This window comes from Penicillium subrubescens, assembly GCF_028828155.1.
Source record: "Penicillium subrubescens strain IBT 31985 chromosome Unknown utg000005l_segment0_segment0, whole genome shotgun sequence".
NCBI lineage: Eukaryota > Fungi > Ascomycota > Eurotiomycetes > Eurotiales > Aspergillaceae > Penicillium > Penicillium subrubescens.
The window spans coordinates 894,370-908,219 of record NW_026643155.1 but is presented as its reverse complement, the minus strand read 5'-3'; the positions used below and the strand labels follow the sequence as shown (position 1 = coordinate 908,219).

General features: G+C 49.8%; 4 protein-coding genes across 4 annotated transcripts; 3 read left to right on the top strand and 1 right to left on the bottom strand.

The window, feature by feature from the left end:
- Positions 1–819: 819 nt before the first annotated feature.
- N7473_006855 (C2 domain protein) lies at positions 820–5,103 on the top strand (the record flags this gene model as incomplete). The annotated part of the gene is made up of 5 exons (XM_057152795.1): positions 820–2,738; positions 2,789–2,974; positions 3,031–3,499; positions 3,564–4,148; positions 4,210–5,103. The coding sequence occupies 5 exons, from the start codon at positions 820–822 to the stop codon at positions 5,101–5,103; spliced, it is 4,053 nt and encodes a 1,350-aa protein (XP_057007133.1).
- An 879-nt stretch (positions 5,104–5,982) lies between these two features.
- On the top strand, positions 5,983–6,759 carry N7473_006854 (gamma-glutamylcyclotransferase family protein; the record flags this gene model as incomplete). Its single annotated transcript, XM_057152794.1, has 1 exon — positions 5,983–6,759. The coding sequence occupies one exon, from the start codon at positions 5,983–5,985 to the stop codon at positions 6,757–6,759; it is 777 nt and encodes a 258-aa protein (XP_057007132.1).
- An 898-nt stretch (positions 6,760–7,657) lies between these two features.
- Positions 7,658–8,453, bottom strand: N7473_006853 (adenine phosphoribosyltransferase APT1; the record flags this gene model as incomplete). The annotated part of the gene is made up of 2 exons (XM_057152793.1): positions 7,658–7,803; positions 7,973–8,453. The coding sequence occupies 2 exons, from the start codon at positions 8,451–8,453 to the stop codon at positions 7,658–7,660; spliced, it is 627 nt and encodes a 208-aa protein (XP_057007131.1).
- A 3,477-nt stretch (positions 8,454–11,930) lies between these two features.
- N7473_006852 (uncharacterized protein) lies at positions 11,931–13,798 on the top strand (the record flags this gene model as incomplete). The annotated part of the gene is made up of 2 exons (XM_057152792.1): positions 11,931–12,095; positions 12,353–13,798. The coding sequence occupies 2 exons, from the start codon at positions 11,931–11,933 to the stop codon at positions 13,796–13,798; spliced, it is 1,611 nt and encodes a 536-aa protein (XP_057007130.1).
- Positions 13,799–13,850: the final 52 nt, after the last annotated feature.

Here is a 13,850-nt window from a genome sequence, read left to right as displayed (position 1 = left end):
GGATCAGTCCAAGAGAAAAATAAAGAAGTCCGATCATATTCATCCACTGTTTACAGAGTACTCTCTAGTTTCCAGACTCATTCCTTCTATTTCGTGTGCTATGAACAACTGGTGAGTCCCAGTGGGGCCGCACCGAGGCTAAAGCCACAGTGGCTCCCTTGGGATCTTTCGACCGTCGATTGAGACCGAGACAGCTGTCGCAACTATTATGGATGGCACAATCCAAATGGTGTGAGAGTGAGGAGATTGGGCATCAACGGATGATCCATTGACAATAATGCGCTGTATACATCTACATAGACCCATGTACACTGGTATAGGACCAGCGTACCCTTGCGTAGATCGGGCTCTAAAGGGAGGGCCTGCAAGGCCAGAGCCCTGCATGAAATACCAACAAACCCAGTAAGCCGGTAAACGGTATTCAGGCAGCGCATATTTAGCAAGTTAGTGTTTAGGTAGCTTTTTTCTTTCACCTTGCATAGTTCTGCGCTCTAAATTCAGGGCCATTGTTTTTGGTCCGGGCGCCTACGTCAGTTAGTTCGGCAGCTTTGATTGTTTCATCTGCCTCCCCCTCCTTTCTTCTCCTTCAGTAAACATTCGAAACGTTTTGAAGCCCCCCTAGCCCCCTCCAGCTCGGCCAAGTGTGTTTACACTTTTCAGACTCTAAAAAACAGCTGCTTTCTCAAATCTGCAAAAAGGGCCCACCCAAGTCGTTCCTCTAACGCGCACCGGCTGGTGGTCTGCGTCCATCTCCATCCATGGTCCCGCATTCCACTTGCTCTTCTCTCCGAACCTCACACAAATTCAGACAAGCGCCTCATGTCGACGGCATCTAGTCAGTCCCGAGGAGTCAACCGACGGATAAACAGTCTTCAGAATGACGGTCGCCATTCGCGCAACTCGTCTCTCTCGCGCCGTCGGCCTCTTACGCCTGCTATCGCAAGCAGCCATGCGCTGCGCGTAGCCTACCTGACCTACCTACTACACCCTCGAACCCGTCGCATCCAAACTGCACCAGCCGCGCCGGCGCGGCCGAAGCGGTCCTCAACCTCGATCCATGATTTGATGAGTGACTTTTCGCTGGTCAGGGACTCGAAGAGCACCAGGATTCCACATGGCTTTGTGTCGGAGCTGGAGAAACGGTTGACGGGAGTGTTGATGGGAAGGGAGAAGAAGAAGGAATACCAGGATCACCTGGTGGTGCGCACGTTTGCTGTCTTTCTCAATGTGCTCAAGGAGGACTCCTTTCGCAAGCGCATGGAGAAAGACCGCCGTGCCGAGGATCTGCTCCTTATCTTCTACTCCAACGCCGTCAAAGAGCTGAGCAAGGGTAAGGAACAGGAAGATGATAGCTGGAAGCTCATGGTGGATCGCCACGTTGCGCTCTTTGTCCGCCTCCTGGCGCTGATACTCAAGAGTAATGACTGGGCCAAGGACCGTCCCGAGCTTGCAAACCGCTTGACGGTGCTAGAGAACAAGCTTCTTCTGCAGGATCAGGACTTGATGGATTCAAATGGCCCGACATCGACGACAGAGGTCCTCGCTCCACTGAGTTACGATGTGAAAGACATGCCTTTGGTGCAACATGTGGCCAAGATCTTTGGGATGACGACTCTCCAAGCCCAGTCCGAGATTGACAAACACAAGTCAGTCTGGACTGAAAAGGCAGCTCTTCGCGATCTGAAGACCTATCAAACACAGTTAAGCCTTCACACCCGAAAGACGCTATGCAGAGAGGACTTTGAGACGGACGAGGCCTTTGAAAGCTGGAAGAAGAGCGAAGGTCCCGATTTGTCGCAAATGATGCTTGCAATCGTGCAGTCCAATCCAGAACTTGCCAAGAGCACTCCTGGAGCTCTGCCGCAATTCAATGCCTCTGTCAGCGACGACTTGTCCTCACCTCGAGACCGAACGTCCTATGCAATTGATCAATCCGTTGATTTCAGCTCGCTCTCGCTGGGCGGGGCCGATGGCGACTCTGAGGAGTCCGACACATATACGTTCATTCCGTCAGACCCGCGGGGGGTGTACAGGTTCATCTTGAACCAGACGCTGACCCACGACCTGCGCGATCGGGAAATCGAAGCAAGTCAGGCTACATCGGACACGCCATCCATGAAATTACTCTCAAAGCAGTCTACGGAAATGCTTAACGAAATATGTCTCCGCTGGCGGATTCCCAATTTCTCGCGTATCGTGCTGTTCCTCGACGTCATTCAGTCCAAATATGTGGACTCTGAAATTGACCTCAACACCCTGGATTCGGCATTTACATTTGTGAAAGAATCGCCCAGTAGCGAGCCGCGGGCCAAGCGCAGTAGCTACGTGGCCTCCTCTGTCTTTGATAGACGGAAATGGAGCGTGCATGATTTGCAGACCATGCAGCAGCTCCTATCCAAAATCCACGAGGCCTTGCTGCGTGAACTTTACGACGTGATGATGGACTGTTTCGAGGCGAAGCCCCGCCCAATTGGTCCTGTAATGTACATTCTCGAGCATCACATTCAAATGGATCCGAATTATACAGAGGATCCCGCGGATATTGACCGTTTCTCCTCGTATGTGCAGGATGGTCTTGCGCAGAAGGCTACGGAGAAATATCAGAGCCTCATCGGCCAGTTGATTCCTGTCGACCAGGAGTCGTGGCGATTTGATAATGTAATCCAGCTAGGTGATGCAATTTCGAAGCTGGCACAGAAGATTCAGAAGCGATACCGGAATAATCCTGAGATTATGGGGTACGTCATTCGTATCTTACTTTTGGAGGACGAGGTCTAACAGTCAATAGGGTCAACCCTCATCTCACTCTATGCGTCAATATTCTCCCCATGTTTGCGGAGGACGCGCACGAAATGGTCGCTCGAATCATTGAGCACGCCAAGTCCGAGGGCGAGGAGATTGATATTGAAGACGGTTTTGATCTGTACAAGCAACTTGCTACGATCAGACGTCTTTTCACAAACACTATTCCCGAGTAAGGACAACCGGGCCCTTGTTTTCAAGTTATGACCATACTGATCAGTTGTGTAGGACCCCGTTCCCATTCCATGTTGAGAGTCTTTTGGAAGAGTTTGTCTGGCGATGGCTCCGTCTGACAGATGAAAGTGTCATGGAGTGGGTCAATCAAGCTATTCGGCAAGACAAGTTCACTGTTCATGGAGGCGAGTTGGCCGAAGTCGTTCCAGAGGACAACCGACACAGTGTATCGGTCATTGATATCTTCCGGTCTTTCAATCAGGTGGTGGAGAACCTGATTGGGCTGGAATGGGATGACGATCTTCAGTACGCCAAGTTCATGACCGCTCTGTCAAACTCTATGGGCAAAGGTGTTGCAAAGTACTGTGAATCCTTGGAGCAGATGTTTGCCCGTGAGATGGATCGTCTCACCCCAGAGCAAGAAGCGGCCTTGAATCAGACCACTCAAGAGAAACTGATGCAATTCGCCAAGGACACATGGACGAACAAGGATAAGATCGAGCCATTCCAGTTCTCATCTGAGGTATGTTTTCAACTTTCTGGCAACAGCATGGAAGGTCAATTTTATCTAACCACTGGCGCTGTAGTCCCTGGTGAAGCTGAACAACATCGAGTATGCTCTCACGCAACTAGACCGACTCGAGCGCGAAATCAACGTCGACGGATGTGCCGATGTTATCGCGAAGCACACCCCACCACAGCTGAAGAAAGTCCGCAAGTCCACTACATACGTCTTCACGATTAAGGTTGTGGAGGCAGAAGACCTTAAGGCCTGCGACATGAACGGTGGCAGCGATCCATACGTAGTCTTGGCCGACGAGTACCAAAAGCGGATTTCCAAGACGCGCATTATCTACAACAACCTCAACCCGCGATGGGAAGATGCCGTCGATATTACGACACAGGGTCCCCTGAATATCATCGCGACGATCTGGGATTGGGATGCAGTAGGTGACCACGATTACGTTGGTCGGACATCGATCAAGCTGGATCCTGTCCACTTCAGCGATTTCCTACCGCGGGAGTACTGGCTCGATCTGGATACCCAGGGACGGCTTCTACTTCGTGTGAGTATGGAGGGAGAGCGTGATGACATTCAGTTCTATTTCGGCAAGGCTTTCCGTACCCTTAAGCGCACGGAGAGGGACATGACTCGGAGGATTACTGAGAAGGTATGTTTGTTGCTTTCCATGTTTCACGCTCGAACAATTAGAACTAACTCATCTTCTACAGCTCTCTGCCTATATCAGTCACTGTCTGTCTCGAAGGACGTTGAAATCTCTTCTCTCACGCGGTATCAGCATGTCCACCGTATCCAACTTCCTGAACCGCAATCGCGGACAACCAACCTCTACTGGCCCAACTCCCGCCGACGTTGAGAACGCCCTCGACCCACTCTTCAACTACTTTAACGACAACTTTGCCATCATGAACAAAACCCTCACCGGAGAAGCCATGCGCATGGTCATGGCCCGCCTCTGGAAAGAAGTCCTCGCCACGATCGAAAGCCTCCTCGTCCCACCCCTCTCCGACAAACCCTCGCACCAAAAGCCACTCACCATGCAAGAAGTCGACATAGTCTCACGCTGGCTCGTGCTACTCTTAAACTTCTTCCACGCCGTCGACGAAGAAACCGGCGAGGCAGGCGGTGTCCCCATCGACATCCTCAAATCTCCAAAGTACCACGAGATCCAAAGTCTGAACTTCTTCTACTTCGAGCCAACGGAGAATCTAATCCGTACATCAGAGCGCATGGCCTCGGCCAACGTGAACCGTCAACAGGCTAATCGTAACCGCGCCTCTGCGCCGCCTCATCTAGGTGCGGCGGGTGTCTATGGTGGGTTAGGCGTGCCGGCTGCCCGTCGCGCAAAGAGTATCATGCTGTCGCGGAACTTGGGGACTATGAAGAAGGTGAAGGAGGAGAAGCGGCGCGAGGCACAGGCTGATCCTAATGATGATATGATCTTGCGGATCTTGCGTATGAGGCCCGAGGCGGCGGGATATCTGCGGGATCGTAGTCGTCAGAAGGAAAGACTTGCGGCTGCGGCAGCTGCGGATGCTATCGTCAAGCAGAGTTTGATGGCTGGCGTGGGGAGTCGAATGAGTGGGACTATTCCACGGCGTTGAGAACCGACTGAAGTGAAGACAGTCAAGTGTGGTCGTGGTGGAGTGGAAGAAAGGGTGTTTGTTGGTCATGTATCATTCTAGGGAGCTGGCCTTTTTCCTCTTGGTCTTTCCATTCCATATTTTCTTTTTTTTCCCCTTTCTTTTCCTATTGTGTTGTGTTTCTAGCGATTGATCGATGGTTCTAAGGATACCGGGCATGAACACGTAATATCATCATCTCATTCTGTTTGGTACATGATTGGATTGGATTAGCAATGAATGACATGATACTTATGTTTGATTTTTCTTGTATGTCAATATAAGCTTATCGCATACTGAGTATACCATTCTACTATTAGAACTAACTGTCTTCAGGGCAAGATTGCTTCAATGAGTCAATGTCAATTATGAACCCGTTGGATTATACTTCGGATCTCTGACAACTAAACAAGGTACCACGGTGCATGGGGATGTTAACTTTTATCTCTACTCTTTTAGTAAGGTTATTACAGGTACCTAAATCTCTCTTTCCAGACTCGGGGTCATAGTAGTATAGGTGATACTACCCTAACTAACTAACTTAGTTTCCTCTCGTGCAGGGCTGACTCACTCAAGCACGTTATTCCTCCCCGCAGTTGGGCATTTGCCCGAGTTCCTTCCTGCAACAATTCTCTTCGACTACAACTATACAGGATTTGAGTAGACTAGGCTTCAAACATAACAGCTCGGTGTATGTAAAAACCCTCCCCACCCTCAATCATCTGTCTCGGTATACTCAGCCCGAATTCCAGGTCTATCCCACCACAGCCAGTCCTTCCCCGCACCAAACCACTGCCTCAAACAACCACAATATCAACATCTCCTCTCTATAACCACCAAAAACATACCTTTACCATCACCATGCAAATTAACATGCACATAACCACCAACAACCCCCCTCAACCAACGGAAACTCTCCTCCTCCTCTCCGCCACGAAATGCCATCCCCCACCACCCACAGTATCCCAATTACCCCAAAAAAGGCCACACCTCTACTTCGCCTACGGCTCCAACCTCTCCCCAACCCAAATGGCACACCGCTGCACCATAAACCCCACCCACTCCGCAAAACCCCTCGCAATCGCCTCCCTCCGCCATTGGCGCTGGCACATCAATGAAGCAGGTTACGCGAACGTGCTCCCGCCGCCAGGTCTGCGTATCTCCTCGCAGACCAGTCCGGCCGCGGACAAGATTCCTGTCTCGGGAGAAGAGGATAGCGTGTTCGGGGTTCTTTATGAGATGGATGTTGGTGATGAGAGGATCTTGGATGGGTATGAGGGGGTTGATCGGGAGGCGGAGGATTCACCTGGTCGTGGTGAGGGGGGGAAGGGGATTGATGTTGATATTCGGCCGAGGGAGCAGGGAGAGGGGGATTATAATAAGTGGTATGTTGATGCCGGGGCTGTGGAGTGGCTTGATGAGGATGCGAGGAAGGTCTGGGAGAAGGATGGAGAACAAGGGGAAGGAAAAGGAAAAGTGAGGGTTTTGGTTTATGTGGATGAAGAACGGGTGGTGGTATCGAAGCCTAATGCTGAGTATATTCCGAGGATGAATCGGGCGATGCGGGAGGCGGAGGAGTTGGGGGTTAGTGGGCGGTGGTTGGAGGATGTGTTAAGGAGGTTTATTCCTAAGGAGTGAGGGGGAAGAAATGATCAGGGAATAATTTTGAGAGTCGTGATAGACATACTACAAACTATACAGACTGGAGGATAAGTTTGGAAAGTGGTATAGCATAGCGCAGCAAGTTGCATTGGAGTTAGCCAAATATCCACCTTCCATCGATCCCATATCAACAGTTTTCAACATGCAAGGAAGATTAATATGTACCTTCACCACACAAAAGTATCTCTCTATCAGAGAAGGAAGCAAGAATTAAACACAACCACCACCACCACAACCAGAATCATATGGGGGAAAGAACACATATTAGATTCTCCAAAAGAGGCGGGATCTGAGCCCGCTCTACTCCCGCCCAGAATGATAAAAAAAAGATGAAGATGGAAAATAAACACAGAGGCAAAGAGGAGAGAAATATTATGTCCTCCGTATGGTAAGAAACAAGCCCACGAACAATCCTCGATCTCACGAGTAATCAGTCAAAACTCCCCAATCCTGTGGAAACCGAAGACATGATCCAATCCACCCTCCAAAATTAGAAAAGACTCGGATAGCCCGGGGAGTCCAAATTCAATATTCAATATGAGTCCGGGAGTGGCGGGTGCGGGATATGCCTCGGTGGGGTTTTGTACACCGCCAGATGCAAAACCCAAAGTTTCGAAAAGGGCTCGGATCGAATGCTGGTCACAGGAGAAGGAAGATCGGTGTGATAGAGAGAGAGAAAGGATTTGAAACACGGAGACAGACACAATGACACTTTTATTTCAAGAGTTGGGTTGGAGGGGAAGTGGCATGCATCGAATCAAGCCGTTTGAAACGTTATGAAGACTGCGAGATGCAGGAAACATGCCGGATGGAGAAAAAGGTCGTAGGATCAACATTGACGAAGATGCACAGTGGATGAATAAACAAAAACTGCTTAGGCCTGGCCAGAAAGCAGAGTGTGGACCGGAGCGGGGAGCTTGTCGCGGCCCTTGAGGAACTCCAACTCGAGGAGGAAGATAAAGCCCAGCAGGTCACCGCCCATCTTGCGGATCATTTCGCCACCAGCCCAAGCGGAGCCACCTAGAAAGAGGGTATTAGAATGGGTTGGAAGAGGAGTTTTGCGGGAGTAGTTTAGGTATCGTATATAGCCTCATACCATACCCATTTTACTATACCATATACGAGGTATAAGGTATAGATCAAGGTATAGCAGAGGCATATAGTATACGATCCACACGTCTCAACTTACCAGTAGCAATAATATCATCCACAACAATAACCTTCTGACCAGGCTTAATAGCACCCTCCTGCATCTGGAAGAAATCCTGACCATACTCCTTCTCGTAAGCCTGCGTCACACAAGCACCAGGCAACTTTCCCTGCTTGCGAACCGGCACAAAGCTCGCACCCAGACGCAGCGCCAAGCTAGGACCCATCAGGAAACCCCGCGCCTCCAAGCCAACAATAACATCAGGCTTCTGGCCACCATAGGCCTCGAGGATTTGCAGCTCGAGCGAGCGGATGAGAGCTTCATGCAGCTTGGGGTCGGCGAAGATGGGCAGGATATCCTCGAAGAGGATGCCGGGGGAGGGGAAGTCCGGGAATTGGCGCAGGGCGGCGCGCAGGCCTACTTTAAGACTGGCGAGTTCGGCGGCGCTGGAGGAATGGGCGGCGGAGTGTCCGGGGACTTGGGCGGAGGCATCGGGGAGGGTGGAGGGTTGGGTGGACATGGTGAGAGAAAGGGAAGAAAAGAAGGAGGGGGAAGAAGAGGAGAAGAAGGATAAGGAGGAGGATAAGGGAGGGGGTGGGATGAATGGGATTAGGGTGGAAAAAACGAGGAGGGGTGTAGCAAAGGTCGGAGTTCGTGTAAAGATAGTAAAAGTAAAGTAAAAAAAAAATTTAAAGTGGTAAAGAAAAAAAAAAGTTCGGTAGGTTGAAAAATTACGGGGCCCGTTGATAAGCACAAGTTGCCCCTCGGCGGGGCAGTGAAGTTCTAGATTGGGATTGTATGTTTGGACGGTGTAATTTGTATTTCTTTCTTTCAATTTTATTATATTCCATGAGTATCATATAATCGTAGAAGTAGATCTCAAGTCTACAAAATAGAATATCAACCATAATTACTACTAGTAAGATGTACAGAATAATCTTGCAAGAAGACTCCCGATCAACCAGCGGTCAGATTGCGGTCTGTGCAGCGATCATCTATTTAGTGCCAGTACCTAATCACCTTTCGGACAGATCTCCTTAAGTGACGGAACAAAATTATTTCTAAAAGGTACGATCCTTGGATTATTACACCCGCTGCCTAGAAGAGAGGCAGGCACATTATAGTATAGTATAAGAACTAAGTATGAAGTACGAATAACAATGAAAAGACCACTCATAGCTATAGGAAATGATACAATTTAATTATCTTTTACAAAGTGTAAGACAATACCAACTACTCTATCCAGATCCAGCGGTGACCCCTCCGTCGTAACACACCCGTCACGCCATCCTTCACACTGTTCTCGCCGCTTTCTAGAATCCGCACATGCAGCAGCTCCTTGTAGAACCCAGTCCTAGTCTCTTACCCAACCTCTCCAGTCTGGCTTGCTGGGGGCCCGTCCCGCTGCGGGCCTCGGCGGGCTCATTCTTTTTGTACTGATCTGCGCAAATCAGCCACTTTTGCTATGTAAAAACTTTTTTTTATTTGTTTTTTTACAGGCGTGGAGGCTGGGGAGTGTAAGTCCTAGGTAAGAGAAGGATTTAATTTGCATTTACTAGCTGGACTAGGATCTTCGTGTTTCTGATCCTCGCTCCTTCTTTCATGGACTTCCGTCGTCCGTACGGTGTTCAACTTAGGGCTGGAAGCTAGTCTCCTAACTAACGGAACGCCATCTTGTTCGGCCCGGGCGAATCAGCGGATGCCCTGGGAACAGGTTCTGCCCATCACACCATACGGGGAGTCCGATCGGCTACTAGCTGGGGGTTTTTTTGACAAAAGAGGGAAATGTTAGAGACTTGGTGGACACTTAGTATTACATACAGTACTCAGTTCTAGTAACTAGATATCTAACTACAAAGGTCCTTTTCTTTGAACAGAAGGTACAGCGGTACATACTAAACCCTGTATGCAACACTTTACTTTATCGATATCTATGATGCATCTAGACCTCTATCTAGACTTTTTACCGATCCAGACAAGTCAGCAGCTAGACTCGAGTAGGCATATTCGAGATATGACTCATGAAAGAAAACCATGAAATAATACCGATAATCCGCCGACTGCTTTGTCTAGAACCCTGATCTTTAGTTCGTCTGTCTTGGTTCCGATAGTCCAGACCGGGCGGCCCGCTTGCCCGTGGGTGGGAGGGTGTCTGATCGTGGACGCTAGATGGTGGGATGGTGGGCAAGGGTGGAGAGGCTCCATTGATTCATCAGGCCACGGTTGTTTAGTGTTTACACTCTTCGTGCGATATTCTTTTTGGGTTCCGTTGCTGCGTCGAGTGTAGGAACACGCATAGTATTTACAGCATCGAGGTTTGATCGCTTCGTAGTCAACCGTAACTGAAAAATTCATACAACAATCCGACTCATACAGATACCAGCTGCAGTAATAACAAGTGTCACTATGCTTATGGTGGCGACGCACTACGATCGATAATCTGAAACTCGCAGCAACGGCCGTTGCTAGCACTACGGTATGACAGACTGCAGAGCTAGCGAGTGAAACAACATTGGACTAGATGGACATATTTCTGTTCTGCAGCCGTAGACCGTACACGATTACTGCAGTGATACTACTCCGTAGTGGGGAGCTGATTTGGTGGCGCCGGGATGAGGGGCAGATAGTACATAGTGATCTGCACTACACTGTCGCTGTGTGTCTGTTGTACGAGTACAGTACTTCCGACCATCAATCCGATGTGCTTTAGACTTGGGTATTCGGATGTTGTGTGTATAGGACTGGTTATTATGTTGGAGGGGTCAAAACGGTGAGAGTACATTCTCAATCGTGCGGGCGTGCATGGAGTATGCAAGACAGAGCATTCGAGACCGAGGGGTCAATGCTTTTGTTTGACAAAGAAATGGAAAGATAACAGATAAAGCTAAGGAGCTTAGACACTATCTCGATATGTTTTCATCTGATCTCGACTCTATATACATCTGATTCATCCCATCTACGAATCCACCACGTCAACCATCTTCCACCAACCCTACCACATTCATGAAGCTTCCCCCACTCATACCGATGCTTTGTTTGCTAACCACGTCCATTCCAGGTCACAGTTGATTCAATTTCATCCAGGTTGTTCGTCATCTTCTATTTCTTCGAGGCCAAAAAAACGCATCTCCACTTCCCCTGCACCAATTTCGATGCAACAAAAAAAATGATCTCAGGTTTTCTGTAGGAATAGCCGAACGCGGGGGTCGAACCCGCAACCTTGAGATTAAGAGTCTCACGCTCTACCGATTGAGCTAGCCCGGCAGGGCTGGTTGGAGAGAGTTGGGATTTATGGACACATGAGGGGAAAGCAGAAGGAAGGTGTTAAGTCGAGGGGGAAGTTGTTGGGATCATGGATGGAGAGGTGAGAGTTAAGTGAGAGTAACACAACCTCGCAATTCCGTTTTGTTAGATTAGTTTGGTTTTTTATGCAAGAATTTTGGTTGTCGGAAAGACTATTTGTCTCCATAGGCGATTTAAGAAGTCTGTGTTTACTATCCGAAATTTGTTGTTGGTTAATTCGAGTTCTTTGTTACTGAAACTGCCGAGATGGAGATATATATTCAATTTGTCTGACGAAGCTTATCGGGTAGAAAGGAGAATCAATCATTGGTTTCTACTACTGAACAGGTCATTTTGCAAATATTTCAAAACACGAGTATAACCACTGAAGATAGTCTTACCCAATGCCTCCTCTAATATTACTATCCTTGTATTTGCCATCCTCATTGATTAATACAGAAGGTGATGGATCTGAAATGTCAGTTGAGCCCCGGAACGATCCATGGCCGACCACCACGTGACAACCACACGGACCATCTCGCTTAACGTTTTTCCGGCGTCGGCCCATCCAGCTATAAAATGTCTGCCTTCCCAGTTTCTCCCCTTCTCCATCATCCTCATTCGGGTGTCTGTATCATCCCCCGTGGCCCTGGTCATCTCCCATTCCAATGAAGCTCTTTATCACTTTGTAATCAATAGGTGCTATCCTGCAATCATGTCTCCTGCAGCGATTCCCGAGGAGCTGCAGCCGCAGCCGGATCTGCACCAGGATCAGCTCCAGGCTGTGGGCAAAGCATTCGATGCCCTGCTACTAACCCTCTACCGACTTACTCACAGACACAATGATCTCAAGAAGTATACCGATGAGGCGTTCAAACAGGTACTTACCCCTTTCCTATCTGTTGTTTTCGTTCAATTTCCCTTTGCCCATCTTCCCAGGCCTGGCACTTCCCAGCCTACCATGTCTCAAATGACGAGAGAATTTGATTAGCTCTAGATCAGGAGTCACTCTTTTGTGGCGATGACGGATTAACATGTATTATCCGATGAGACATTACCTTCACTTCTTGTTTTCACTTGTTCCTCACATCTGACATTGACAAGACTTGAATGCTAATGAGAAACCTCTTCTTCCAGTATACAAATGTGACAAGGTTACTGCCACCTCAAGATAGACCTCATGCGATGGAGGTACAGCAAAGGTTATTGGATCAACAGAAACAATTGTGTGAGGGGCTTGTCCACAGCAAGCCGCCCGTCGAAGAACAGTCGTTGAATTCAATGGAAATAATGAAGACGCTCGTTTCGCACCAAAACGTAGACGAAAATTCAATGCGGGCCATCGTGGACGGGGTCAAAGGGTACAAGGCTCTGCTCCGTTCGGATGGCCTGTCTCAGATATCCTCCGAGAACTCCTGCCTCTTCGCTCGCGGTCCGGACCCCTCGGTTTCCTTGGAGCAAGACTTTACTACCAACGGAACCCAGGGCAGTCTGCACTGTCCTTTTTCCAAACCTAAGTCTCCACGTCCGGGCAGCGACATGGCGTCATCCAAGAGAAGTGACGGAGGACCTAAAATCCAGATCGATACCTGTGGACACGATCACTTGGATCCGATCCATGCCGATCAGGAAGAGCGTCGCTCCAGTACTACTCCCTCCGTTGGTCGATCTTCCCAAGGACGATGCCCCGTATCGCGATGCCCCATTCGATACCTGGACAAGCACTCACCCGAAGAGATTGCCGAATACGTCGAGCGACATAAACATGAGATCCCACGGAGCCATGCCATCTGCGTGAAGCGATACCAGAGAGATCCACAGAACATGCGGCAGCTGGATGCCAAGTACGGCGGCCTGATCAACATGATCAGTGGCCTCAGTGCAAAACACCAGGCTTTCCTGCCGGAGCGCGAGACCAACGGTGATGGCGATGGCCAGGTTGAAGGCGAGGGTGAGGGCCGATCTGCCCACTCCGCATCTCCAGAACGAGTCGAGAAATGGGCCGAGGAAGTCGACCCGGTGACTCCAGTACCACCCACACATGAAGTCGAGGATCGCGAGAGTCGCTTCGACCGTCCCCTTCGTGAAGTTCGAGTTGGCGAATCCCCAAGCCGGCCTTGGGGAATCCCCGTTCCAATCACCGAACAGCCCCCGGCTTCTTCCATCCCATTCCCCGGATCGGCATCTGGACCGATCTCTCCAGACGCTGTCCCCGTCGATCCCTTGAACCAGTCACCCGGCGATGCACCGGCGAAACCAGCAGGTCGATGTCCTTTCGGTCACGATGCCCCCAAGGCCAAGCCTGCTGCTAGTCCTTCCGTCCCCGCCCCGGCTCCCGCACCAGCTCCCGCTGTTCATCTCGAGTCCCCTTGGTCTAACTGGGGTAACTTTGACAATGTGGGCAAGGGCGAGACTGCCGAGCATGATGCGGCGAAGGTGGAAGATGGCCCTCCCAAGACCGATACCAAACCTCAAGTCCCTACGCACGTCACCTTCAACGGACCGGTATTCTTTGGCTATTCCGCTGAGGAGACGGCCAGCTTGATGCAGCAACTGGCGCATCTCAACCAGGGCAAATCCTAATCAACCCTTCCGCCCTATTTGATATCCAACCACCCTATTGCTACCCCCTGGA